Source organism: Solea solea, chromosome 18, assembly GCF_958295425.1.
Source record: "Solea solea chromosome 18, fSolSol10.1, whole genome shotgun sequence".
In the NCBI taxonomy this organism is placed as follows: Eukaryota; Metazoa; Chordata; class Actinopteri; order Pleuronectiformes; family Soleidae; genus Solea; species Solea solea.
Genome location: NC_081151.1, coordinates 791,765 through 805,995, shown reverse-complemented (window position 1 = coordinate 805,995; position 14,231 = coordinate 791,765). Strand labels below are relative to the sequence as shown.

The 14,231-nt window shown below is 42.3% G+C and overlaps 1 protein-coding gene across 4 annotated transcripts in view; it reads left to right on the top strand.

The window, feature by feature from the left end:
* Window positions 1-14,231, top strand: part of lingo2b (leucine rich repeat and Ig domain containing 2b) — a 32,301-nt gene extending 18,070 nt beyond the window's left edge. For all 4 annotated transcript variants that reach the window (XM_058616233.1, XM_058616230.1, XM_058616232.1 and 1 more), the window contains one exon: window positions 10,761-14,231. In XM_058616233.1, the coding sequence (XP_058472216.1) occupies window positions 10,804-12,672 (1,869 nt within the window). In that variant the 5' untranslated portion in view covers window positions 10,761-10,803 and the 3' untranslated portion in view covers window positions 12,673-14,231. The remainder of the gene's footprint in view (window positions 1-10,760) is intronic.

Below are 14,231 nucleotides of genomic sequence, written 5' to 3'. Positions count from 1 at the left end.
ATATATCACATGTCACTGAAGATGATCCAAACCACAGATAGTACTCACACAATAATGCTAAAACACGGCTGTAAGCATGAAGGCTGTTCTGATAATGGATGCAGAAACAGTCTTGTTAGGATTTGCTAACACAAATCGTGCCGTGGTGAAGCGGGTGCTGGGGGGGGGTCAGTGAATTGGTGGTGGAGGTATACACATACACATACCATGAAAAATGGATGAGTTCCACCTTCCAAGACTAAAATTAGACAGAAACCTAATACGCCGAGTGTCCTTCAACTAACACTGTGGTTTATAAGCAACATGAATAGAGAGAGGGAAAGTCTGATCTTTTCATACGCTGTGATTACTGTGTGGCTGTGAAACAGAGGATAAATGTGCAGTGTAGTATAGTCTCTCTCTGCCTTTAGCTGAAGGTTTGTGGCTGAAGACTGAAGATAATCTGGAACAATGAGCATTTATTAATAACTCGGTTTATGGGTTTAAAAATGAAAGGGAATTATTGCAGATACTGAACTCAAACCGCCACAGAGATTGTTTGTGTTGTGTGAAATATTCATCTTTATGATAAATACTTTACGATTCTTCTGATTAAACTATAAATATTTGCAGAAAGCATCAACATGTTGACACATGCTGCACAAACACTGTCCCAGAGAAGCGTGTGTGGATTTATCACAGGCTGCATCACTTATAGATTTTATACATCTTTGTGTTAGTTCTTGACGTGCGGTCATATAAGGTATGGAATCTTTTACCAGCACTACACTGTGTGAGCGCCCCCTGCTGGCTCACTCTGTTTCACTGACAGCTCGATGCTGTAGTGATGAACAGGAGCTGGGCAGTGACGACATAAACATTATGACTTTACCTGCTCATTTACAGAAGAATTATAGAATTATTCAGAAAATAGTTATACTTCCGTGTTTGCAGTTCTACACTTTAGCGACACTATTTCAGTTTCAATAAAGTGGATTCAGTTAGTGAAGAATAGTCATATAACACATAATGTAATGTATTATTAAAGTAATATGATTACTAGTCAAACTAATGACTAACTTTCCAACACAAACTTCATTCATCAACTCTTTTCTGTTTCCAAACCTTGGGTTTTTAGTTCTGTCTGGTTTTCCGTTCCTTGTTTCCTGTTTTATTTTGAAGTTCTTCTCTTCTCCCTTTGTGTGTACCTTGTCGAGCTTTGCTTCCTGTTGATCGTCTGCCCCGCCCTAACGTGTTTCACCTGTGTGTGATTATTCTGCCTCCTCACTGTTTGTTACCTGTGTTTCGAGGTCTTTCTTTTTTGCCTGTTAGTCGTTTTATGAAAGACTCGGTTTTGAAGCCTGAATTAGTTTGAAGTGAGCTTGAATTGACAAAGCATTAAAGTGCATTAACTAACTCTAACTTTGTCTTGTGCTGGGCAGGTGCTGGTGTGTTGAAGTGTGTGAATCAAGACAATAAAGTTGTCGGCTATAAAAGCTAAATGTTAGTGCAGCGTGGAGCTGAACGAGACCTGCAGAACTCTTGTTTTTTTAAGAACAACCCTTGTTTACATTATGTATAAGATTCTGACCGACTGGTATCATAAAAGTGCCAAACAAAGCAGCTCTAAGTGAATGTATATAGCTTTGTGTTTGCTGTGTAAGGCATTCTGCTGGATATTTGGTTTGGGGGAAATACGATATGTGTTGGAGCTGAAGATGTTTGCTGCTTTAATTCTCATTACTTTTGTTTTATCGTGATCTTAACGAGGCAAACACAAGGAGAATGGGATTTCTCTCTGTCGACGAGAATTAAAGAGCTGGACCACATTAGTATGAAATGTTCAAATCAATCAACAGAATCAGTGAGATACTCATTTCAAAAATGAAGTGATTTCAGGCAGCCAAAATTGAAGTGATTTCTTCTCTTTTTTCTGTGTGAATGTTTAAGAAAGCAGTTCAATGTGGTTTTAAACAGAAAATGACGTCCACACTTGTGTTTAATGTAGTTTAATGTTGCTTTTGAAGAAAACAATGTATTATTATTATATTATTGCCTCATTGTGCTGCAGCACAGGTGAACAACACTTTATGTGTCATGGACGATTACAACTGTGCGCCTAAATGAACGTTTACTTTTACTTACTAAAAAATGACAACTTGGAAAAATGTTAAAGATAAGATAATAAGATTTGTGCCACAATGTATCCTTATAAGGGAAATTCAGAACCAGAAACTAGTGAGTGAGATTCAGCTCTAAAGGACACGTGACATGAATATTTGTGACGATATTTGACAGAATTCCAAAATAAAAGTGTCTGTGTTCATATGGAACGATATATTCTCCATGATGAAATTGTATTTATGATTAAATTAATCCTTTCATTTAAAAAAACATACATAATATCATTATAACTCAATACTAAGTGATGGACCTCTAAATTTACAGTGTCCAATTAACCTCTGCATGTTTGGACTGTGGGAGGAAACCGTAGAACCCGGAGAGACCCCCCCCCCCCCCCCCCCCCCCACACACACACAGAGGGTGCAAACCTGTGACCTATTCGCTGTGAGGCAATAGTGTGAGCCACTACTCCACCGTGTGGTCCCGCATGGCAACATATCAGCTTTATATCACATCTAGGACCAAATACTGGGACAGATTTGTCACATCAACAAAAGTGAGGTAAACTGACCACAGGTGAAACATGTCAGGGCACGGCAGGGACAGGAAGTCATTCCAGTGTAAAAGTAAAACAGGAAATGAACACAAATACAGAGGTCTGGGCTCGGTACCAAGGTACCCAATCCCCATTGGTCAATGTTAATCGGACACTCACGTTTACTGTTTACTTCCTTGTGCTGGTCCCACGCCCAGATAAATGGGAGGGTTGTGTCAGGGAGGACATCTCTGACAACTCTGCACACAGAGAGCGAGCGACAGAAAGATGGAACATAAAAAACAAGAATCTTAGCTGAGAAATGATCAGGAAAAATACCTTTAGTGTCTGATTCACTGCTCGTTCTATTATGAATCAGGAAAAAGTGAAAGGGCCACGACCGTGAGACAAAAGACATACTGTACCCAGACAGACCAACATGTAAAAGTGTTGTCACATGTCACATGTCACATGTACGTAACAAGCAGCATGCCTGAAAGGGCCTTAAATATGAAGCCCATTATTTTAATGTGACAAGCATGAGGAAGAAAAAAACTGGCACAAGTTACTGTGACATAATTCAGCTGGTGGGAGGAATATAATCTGCACATTATTCATGTCCACAGCGTGGAAGCTCTGTCACTAACAGTGTCAGTGTCTCAGCTCTTTGTTTCACGACTGAAGGCGCTGGTGTAGGATCACCGCGGCGCCGCACCTCCTCGTCTTCCTCTCACCACCAGCACAAACATCCACATCCAGACACTGCCAGGTAAAGCCTGCAGCACGGCAGACACACTGTCGATAGCTCGACGGGGCACTGTTGTTTCAGAGGGAAACATGGCCACTGGTGCAGGAAGGAGCTGTTTCATGACCAGAGTTTGAATGCACTGGCATTAATTAGACCACGGTTCAACTTCGGAATCCAAACGGCCGCATGAAAAGTGACATTTTGCTCACAGCGTGGTGGTCAGTGGGCGTGCTACACGTCCAAAAATAGAATTTACTGTTTGTATTCAGCTTGTTAACATTTGTAATGACAGCACACAGTTTTATGTCTTGGGGCTTTTGTCTTAAAAGTATTTAGTGACAGGGAGGTGATTTTAACACCATCTTATTTGGTAATAATGTGGTAAAAGGGAGATGATCTTAATATAACAAAGTTAAATAATAGAAATGCTTATACTATGATTCATGATTGTGAATCAGATTTGGTAATTACCATATATACACACACACATACTGTGTATATATATATATATATATATATATATATATATATATATGTATATATATATATGTATATATATATAAGTAGATGAGTTGAATGAGTTGATGAGTCCCACACACATTTTCCTTTTTTATTACCAAGCTATTACTCTGTTTTATAATATAGAAATAAGATATTATCATAATCCACTATACTCCTTTATTACAAAACTATTACCATACAATGATTTACTGCACTGTAATGTAAACCTTTAAATATTAAAAAATGTCATTCAGATTCAAACAATTTGGGAAAAATAATTGCATTTGAATTCATGATGATGATGATGAAGTCGAGCTTCATTTAGATAGTCACTGTGTTTTAAATTTAAAATGTGATGGAGTATTACTACATTCATAATATGAACCCCTACATAATCTAATCCAATAAGAACCTAAAGATTTGAGGTTATATTTAACAGTTAAGTGTAAACCTTTGGTTGGATTTGCTGAATTGCAAATTGCTACTTACAAATTACACAGTGTTGTGCTGTGATTCATTTAATGTCAAGACGGACGGAGGCAACAGTAACATTGTGGTTGGAGACTGTCCTCCAATGAAACGTACATATAGGTCGTATGCAGGAATAACGACCTATGTCTACGTTTTCAAAACCAGCGCCCCTAGTGGTTGTATACATGACAGCAACCTGGTAGTACCTTCGCCAAGATCGCCGTATACACACAAACGCACCCCGCACCACTCAGGTCTGATAGTATTGCTTGACAGAGCACATAAATAATGTTACATTGCTTCACTACTGTGTCGCTCCTCTGCTTCTCATATGGTTTGTAAATAACAATCTAGTCACGAGGGATTTTTTTTCCCCCAGAAAACTCATGTTTTCTTAATGAAGCGTGTCACGTCAGCCTTCCTCTGTGCAGTAGCATCAGACTCCATGTTAAACACTGTCAGCAGCACTCACACGTGTTTGTGCCTGCAAAGACGCTTCAGTGATGTATGTCCTTTCAGGTCAATTGTAATGCGGAGAATGTCAAACGCTTCCACTGCGGCAGTAATCGTCTACATTTGAACTCATTCATGTGAAATGACTCCATTAATCATGCCATTATATTAACAAACAGTCGGCTTCTATGTTTAATAGATAAAAGGGAAAAACACCGGAAACTTCTGATGATTCTTAGGATAATAAATGTGTGCTCTCACAGAAAACACCTCTTCTTAAAAGCCATGCAAACAAGAGTAAAATGTGCATTAAGCACCTTTTGCAGAGGTTGAAGTGGGAGTGAACCAAGTTAAGATTTATGCTGAGGAAAAATAATGACTTCTCTCAGAGGAGCTGGGTGGGAAATAATTGCAGCTATGTAAATGAATTCAAAGCTTCATGTTTGCAAGACTGTGGGAAGAGGGAGAGGATTTATGGACGAGATTATGATGCAGCCGAAGCACAGAAACAAATCATCCCGCTAATGTTACGTATATATCCCTCAGCGCCGTTATTGGCATTGTTATAATGATATTAAAATTGCAGTGGGATTCTCACATAAGCTCTGACGGACACCTGAGGTCAAAACGGTATCAAGTACAGTCCTGTCAATATAATTCATTAGTAATGTTGTTGCGATCAATAGTTTAATTTAGAGCAGTTTTAAAAAGTGCAGCGATGTCTGAATTACGTTTACTCAGATCCTGTCAAAGGCTGCAGATTTGGACCGAAGTAGCAGACAGATTAGAAGCAGCGTGTGCTCACAGTTTTTCTGCTTAATATTAGGTAGATCTCATCAGTTTCCACAGCTTTACTCAGGTTAAAATCTCATTAGAAATCACAGTCAAACCCAGCAAACAAGGGTTTTATCTAATCTCCTAAATGCAGCTTTTTTCATTTCTTCATGTTTCTCGTCTCTTCTCGCTCTCGCTCGCTCTCACAGTGACTCATGCGTCGCCCCGCAGCTTCTTTTCGGCTGTCGGATTTTCTACAGTTTCACTGTGACTCTAATCCAATTCACGACCAAATCCCAAAATGCCCAACCCTGTAAATCCCCCCCCCACACACACACACACACACACACTATTAGCATTAACCATGAATTCTGTGGGATCTTGGTCGCCTCCCTCTCGGCCGTGACATGGACTCTCTAAAAATATAGCTTGAAGGGAGCGGAGCCATGAGCACACAGGTTAGAGCCACAGCTGTGCACCAATTCAAATGCATGACCAGTAATATACTGATATGATAATATATAATAAGTATAATATTGCATTATATACTGCATGTGGGCATAATTTAACTGTTACATAAGGGATTGACTGTTGAGTGATTTTCTGCCATCATCCAAATATCTCTCCTTGGATATTTGTTCCCCAGTAATTAGCAGCATTTTAGACCACAGGCCAACACTGTCCTTGATTATCACATTATATATCAGCTGTCCACTCAGTCACAGAGGCAGAAAAAGAGCTTAAAGACCCAGAGAAAGGGAGCAGTTGAAGGACAGTGCGATGTGTATGTGCCAGATATGGATTGGGACATCAAACAGACTGGCTGGTCTGCCGGAGAATCAAAGCTCACCCACATTATTCCTCAAGGTTATGTACTTGTATTAGTGTAGAAATAGTATTTTTAAACCAAGGACATGATTTGCAATCACAATCTTTACTTTGTTCACACATGAATCTTCTAAAACAGTGGTTCTCAAACCCACTGCTCTGCATGTTTTAGTCATTTCTCTGCTCCAACACACCTGAATCAAACTGAAGCCTAATAACCACCAATTTATTTGGATCAGGTGTGTTGGAGCGAGGAAACATGCAGGGCAGTGAGTCCCCAGCACCAGGACTGAGAAACCAGTCTGTTCCCTCACTCTATCACAATATAACAGCCATGCCCATTTTATCATGGACTTCCTCCTGTCATAACTTTAAATACAGTAGGAGGCTGTAGGTGCATCATGCTCGTCTGTGCACTGAAGAACAGAGAATCAGCTGCAACAGAACAGACAGATCAGCCTCGGGACGCCAATCTGATTCTGTTGGTCCACAATAATGACAATTTTCTGAGAACTCCCTTAAAAGGACTGTCTGAGGCAAAGAGCTGTCAAGAGCTTTTTCAAGGCAATCCACAAAAATGATTGTTTAGAAATTCTGTCTGGGATGATTGCAGGTCGTCATCATAGAAACAAAATTAAACTACGACTAATTTGACCCCATAGTGTGAGATTTATCAATTTCCATTTGTCCAAATTTACTTTAATTTTTTGGATTAGCAGGTTGATATTAATTAACCATGTTAAAGGGTAGAAATAAATACTTAACTTACTCACAGTATATTTTAAAGGGTTAACTCTGGACGTAGACTTGTAACTAAACTGACTTCCATGTAAACTGAAATGTATTTAACAGATACGACTGATATTTCTGAATTTATGATTCAGATTAAATATCATATCTTTAACAATGCGACAATCTGGACAAACTCCACAGTAACATAGACCTAGAAATATGTGACTTTTTTTCCCAGGGCAATATTCACATGTTTAGCAGAATTATATAAATCCTGGTTTTGGGTCACCACCACAATCTAATCATTTGTACCTTGGGCCACATTTCCCCAGAAAAATCTGTCCTTTACCTTTTTGAGTTTTCCTGCCTGCCTCCACTTTAGCCTGGGGCCCCTAAAGTGTCTTGAAACGCCCCTGGCAGGTAGACAGACAACTGGACTGCAATAATTAAGCAGGGAGAGGCAGAGAGGGACAGAGGATACAGAGAGAGAGAGAAGCAGCAGGCGTGTGGACTGATAATAAGGTAGACAGACAGAGATAGTTACCAGAGCATGAGATGGATGAGCAAAAAGACAGGTCGACAAATAGCAAGGCAGTCAGAGTGACAGCATGGAAACGCCTGAAACTATAGGCTCCAGCAATGAAACTGGATTTTCTTGGAGTGTTTCTGTGCATTCCTTTACAGGAAAGACGAAAAGGAATGTGTTTGTAAAAAAGAAAAACAAAGAAACAAGAAGCTTCAAACAAAAAAGAAGCTTCCTTACTCTATTTCTTGCCTTTTTTTCATTAATATGATTGGCAGACTACACAGAGCGGAAGAGAGTAAGGGTTTGTAGTTGCCGTGGCAACGGCCTGGTCTTTGTTAAAGGCTACATTCCCGGCATCTGATGTGTCTGCTCGGCGATCGATAGAAAAAACCACAGCCTGCAGGGACTGATGAACGGACCGGGGCTTTGGCCAGGCCAGGGAGGACTTGGGGGGGGGGGGGGGGGGGGGGGTCGATGTGTGAACATGAGGACGGAGATAAGACGAAGATAGAGAGAGGAGAGATGCAGAGATGCTGAGATGCAGAGATGCGAGCAATGCTGATGCTGCTGAGCCGGAGCAGAGGAAGGAATAAGTGTGCGTGTGTGTGTGTGTGTGTGTGTGGCTCCTTCATCTCAGCCATGTTCTGAGAGTATGACTCCCTTGTCTATCAAAGTAACATATGCGTGCTCACATGTGCAGGATCACACTGTTGTGTGAGTGACAGATCAGTCCACACGCCTTTTAAAGGCTCCTTTCATATCCGGAGCATTTTCACTTTGCCTTTATTGGGATTTATGATGGAGTGCAGTGAAATTTCCACCACTCATGGATGCGTTTTAATGTTTTGCACACCTAATTGGCAAAGATAGCCACGAGCAGAATACAGATAGTTCTGGTAATGAGGCAATTATGGTCAGCCGCTCTGTCTGCGCAGCCATCTGTCAATTCAGCAACCTGTGGCTGCGGGTTTTCTGTCAAGGTCTGTGCCGACCTGAGCTTTCACACAACATCATGTTCAACAGTTGAACTGGTTTTCCTCATTACTCTGTCATTACCTCTTCTTCCTGTAACACTTACACACACATGCGGTATAGCTGGGAGTTACTATGGGATGTTTCCACGAGGAAAACCATTCCCAAAAATCCTCCCTCAAACCTTGAAATCACGACTCTGATCAACACACGAGACTTGGATCAATAATTCTTCTTGTTTTCATGTGCAGGTTTATTTAAACCCTGGTTCTGGAGACTCACTGCCTCGCTCCAACACTCCTGATTCAAGTAAACGCCTCATTAACAGGCTTCTGCAGTGTTTGCTGATGAGCTGACCATTTGAAGCACATCTGAGACATGCAGGGCAGGACTGAGAAACCCTGTTCACAAACATTCACTGCAGATTATTAATCAGTCCACTTGCTCCATGTAATATTTGAGTGTGTAGTTATCCATCAACAGTCACAATATTGCTATATACTGTATATTACTGCTGTACGAGGTCAGATAAAAGAAAGATAACTTCATTTAAATGCCTTGATTTAAAATCTATTGCAAAAAAATACCTATTTTTTTCTTAAAACATATTTATTTATTTATATATGACCTGTCACGACCCACCTGCAGTCCCCTCGCGGTGTTGCACTTTGGGAATCACTGCTCTCGTATATGAAATGTAAAAGAAAACCAGAGAAAACAAAACAGTCCTGGAAAATTCCAACAATCAGTGTAAATGTTATTTATTCCTTCATATGCTAAACATACAATTAAAACACGACCCTGGCATCAAATTCAGCGTAAAGATGAGCGTACACAGAGAATCCATATACTGCATATACATGTACAATTATGTGATCAAATACAAATGTTATTCATGTTTTAGCCTTAAGTTGAATCAGAATACACACGTGCACATACGAGGATGTTGACTTTGTGCATTTACACTGAGAAAAGACACAAAGTGAGTCAAACAGTTGTGCAGATAAGTGCACTTATCCAAGCACGTCGAGCATTAAGCTTGTGTTATTAACCATCACACATGACTGTTTCTCACCAGTGTCAGTGTTGTTTGAGTCACTGAGACAGAGCAGTGGCTGTGGCGTGTGTGGTGTGTGTGTGGTGTGTGTGTGGTGTGTGTGGCGTCGCTCCACAGTGAAAGTGACTTTAAGTCGAGTGGATTTAACTGATCGCTGTGGAAAAAGGTCAGAAAAATAAGGAACTAACGCAAGAGCAAAAGCAGTGAATGTCAGCTGAGAGCGCGATGAGGAAAATGATGATTATGTAAATGTGTGCGTGTGTTATTTTTCACAGTCTATGTGCTCTTTTCTTATTGACGACTGCATACTGAACATATTGATGCGCAGTGATGCACAGACGTAGATAAACACGACCTCTGTGTGATAATTAACGACATTGTGTGGACCAAACATGAACCGATGATCATTATTTATAAAAGAGTCATGTATGTGTTGTATGTTAGAGCTGCTTTCATTAATAAAATTAAAATAAAATTGTTAATATTGATCCTCTGTGAAAGTCAACTGACAAAAGGAGATGGTGAATAAAAAAAGAATAATCAAAAGATGAATCAGTTGAAAAGAGTATTGTTAGCTGCATTTGTTTCCACTCATCCTATTTGGGTTATCTGTGCCTGGCAGGTGCAGCTGTGCTCGCTGTTGACTGGCACACAGAAATGTTCCATTTACCACCTCATGTCATTATGTGTGACGCACGCACACACACACACACACACACACACACACACACACACGCACACACACACACACACACTCTAACGAGGGTCATTTCTCGCCGGAGAGCTGAAACATCTTCACGTCCTTATAAAACATCCTCAGTTAGCCTGCAACCTTTAGTGCTAACACTCTGATGAACGCTCACATTTTTCTTGCTTTGCTGTGAATTTATTTCATTTACAACCTCATCGGCAGCAAAAAGGAGCCGATCATTAAGAGAGAGAAAGAGACTCGGCAGTGTCGGCAGACAGGACGAGTAAAAGGTTGAGAATGTAAAAAGGTTTGTGTTCAGACGCTGAGAGTTGAGATGAATCTCACACTTGTGTCTTTCTTGTCTTGCAGGGCTCGTTCGTGATGGTGCTCTGTGTGGATAAGAAGCCGGGCCATGACAGAGGGCAGCGTGGGTAAAGGAGAGATGCAACACCCAGCCCAGCATCACTACCACCTCTTCCTGGGCGGGGCCTTGCTGCTTCTCCTGGCCAGCTCAGCTCTGAGCTGCCCCGCCCGATGTGAGTGCTCTGCCCAAAGCAAGTCGGTCAGCTGTCACCGCAAGCGCCTGTCCACCATCCCTGAAGGCATCCCCATCGAGACCCGCGTCTTGGACCTCAGTAAGAACAAACTTCGCATTGTCACGCCGGACAACTTCTCCTCGTTCCAGCAGCTGGAGGACCTGGATCTCAGCGACAACCTCATCAGTGTGGTGGAGCCCGGCTCCTTCCGCTCGCAGCTTTCTCTCCGCTCACTCAGTTTCCGTAGTAATCTGGTGCAGCTGGTTCCTGCTGGTGTGCTGTCAGGACTGACCAACCTCTCCCATCTCGACCTCAGTCACAACCGTCTGGTGGTTCTCTTGGATCATGCCTTCCAAGACCTGCGCAGGCTCACGTCGCTGGAGGTCGGTGATAATGAGTTAGTCTTCATCTCTCAGCGAGCCTTTATGGGATTACTCGGACTCCAGATTCTGATCCTGGAACGCTCCAATCTGACAGTGGTCCCGACTGATGCTCTGGCACATCTGCACAATCTGGTGGAGCTACGCATGCGCTACCTGAGCATCACTTTTCTAAAGCCTTTCTCTTTTAAGAGGTTGTCTCATCTCCGGCGTCTGGAGATTGATTACTGGCCCTGGCTGGACGCGCTGCCTCCTCTCTCTCTGCATGGACTCAACCTCACGATGTTGTCTATAACCAACACTAACCTGTCGGCCTTCCCCGGCGCTGCACTGCGCAACCTGCCCTACCTCACACATCTCAACTTGTCCTACTGCCGCATCCAGCACATCCATCAGGGAGAACTGGGTCTGCTCCCACATCTGCTGGAGCTCCGCCTCCAAGGGTCTCATCTTATTTCTATTGAGCCTCTTGCATTTGTGGGCCTGAAATCTCTGCAACTGCTGGATGTGTCGCAGAACCGCCTGGACTCTCTGGAGAGGGGCGTGTTCTCCTCACCAGACGGCCTCCGGAGGCTTTGTCTGGGAGGAAATCCGTTAGTGTGTGACTGCAGGATGCTTTGGCTGCTCAACAGCCACAAGCCCCCCTCCCTGCAGATCCTGGATGTTCAGCCTGTGTGCAGTGCCCCCGAGCACCTTGTGGGGAAAACTCTGCGTGACCTCAAGGAGCCCCTGGTGTCCAGGTACATGACCTGCTCGAAACCACGGATCGGACCGAACACGACACAACTGCTGATGGCCGACGAGGGTGAGCCCGCTCGCCTGAGCTGCACGGCCGAGGGAGCGCCGCGGCCCGCTGTCGTCTGGATTACACCTCACAGACGTTACATCACAGCCAAGAGCAGCGGAAGAGTGGAAGTCCGAGCAGATGGTACCCTGGAGATCAAGGCTGCGGAGCTGCATGACAGCGGGGTGTACTTGTGCATTGCCAGTAACCCCGCTGGCAACGCTAGTCTGTCAGCCTCTTTAGCTGTGAAGAGCACGAGCACTGGGGACAGATCTCACTATAGCAACAGGAGCTCAAACTATCAGACAGACTCTAACAGCACATCGGGGAACGGCACAGTGCTGTACAACATGACAGTCCCCATAGACATTAAGACTATCATCATATCTACAGCCATGGGCTGCCTGTCCTTCCTCGGTGTGGTGGTGTTCTGCTTCCTGCTTCTGTTCATCTGGAGCCGAGGGAAAGGACGCCATAAGAACAACTTTGATATCGAATACGTTCCTCGCAAATCCAACGGCGCGGCGGCCGAGGTGACAGAAACGAGCGGCCCGAGACGCGTCAACATGAAAATGATTTGAAAATAACACGGGACACCTGCGTCATCAACGCGGTGCACACATATCAGTTTAAAAAAAAACACGTGGGTTCTTTTTTCTATTGCACAGTGGATTTGTGACAAACGAAAGTGTTGTATTATTATAGTGGGTGTCAATTTGACGGTGATTTTAGTGTGAATATAAAAGTGATGAAATGAAACTGTGGACGTGTTTATATGAAATAATGTTCTTATACAAGTACAATGAATATAAAACTATAACCAACATATCAATATGGGAGTGATTCTAGTGCTGGGCATGTGTTTCAGTGGTGACGTGATGAGTGTTGTCGACTCACCGTGACATCCAGGTGAACGGGGGGAAGCGTAGAGCGATCATCGCCGCGACGCGTCGGGACGAGAATTGTCTGTTACCCATCTTAGCTGCAGTGTGAAAGGGGGCGTGTGCTGTGTTCATGTGTGTGCGCGCATGCGTGAGTGCATCAGTGTGCGCATGTTGCATTTGTGTGTTTCTTTGTGCATGTGCACGCATTGCCTTTCTTGTTGGACGGAACAATTAAAAACAAACGATGGGGGTCCAGAGCGTTCTTTTCCAGGCCTTTGTTCTTGTTCAGTCATCGTAACGACAGTTCTGTCAATGTTGAGTAAAAAAAAAACAAACAAAAAAACAATGGGTTACCTACTTTATGTTTGTATGCAAAAATCACATTTATTGTACTGAGGAAAATGCTGCATACATTTTGAAATAGGTCCATGAATCATGAATTTTTCTAAACTCAAGGAAACGTGAACAGCATGGAGCTCACTTTACAACCCTGCAAGACACTTTTCCAGAGGAATAATAGTTGTCAGCGGTGTTATTGCTCTGGAAAGGCTTCCAGCTATAGAAATGGCATGTTAACCCCATTCTATAACGTAGTAAATCATGGGCAGATTTTCCTGCCACACAAATCCCTTGATATGATATAAAACAGTCAGTGACCAGATGCAGTGGCAAAGATTTACTGGCCAGTTCCGTTTTTTAGACAAGACAAAGTTGAGCTCCATGGATTTATACGTTGAATTTCTCCCCTCGTGCATTTTCCTTTGATCGCATCACTTCAAGCTACTGTGGGGCACCAGGGCTTTCACGAATTTATTAGATGGTAATTTGAAAGTTGTAGTGGAAACTTGTGTTTGTTTGTTTGTTTGTTTGTTTGTTTGTTTGTTTATTTTTCTCGACAATGTTTTCAATGTTCAAGGGGGAAACGCTACATTTATGGTGATTATTTGTAATGCGGGGATGTGGGTGTCAGACTTTTGTGATCTTGTTGTGATAAAGGTTGTATAATTGTTTTCATATGACAAATTTATGGGTATATTTTCAAATAAATCTTAATCATACCCCAAAGATTTGAGTTTTACTACTTTAAATTTTGTTCAGTTTTTTGTTCTCTGTAACTTATGTTTAAAATGATGTATGTATTATACTATTATGACTAATCATTACTTCTAATATGATATTTCAAAATGTCCCTAAAGTATTGACTTCTATATCTCTGTCCCTAAGTATTGTATGAATACAGTACAGTCCTGACTTTA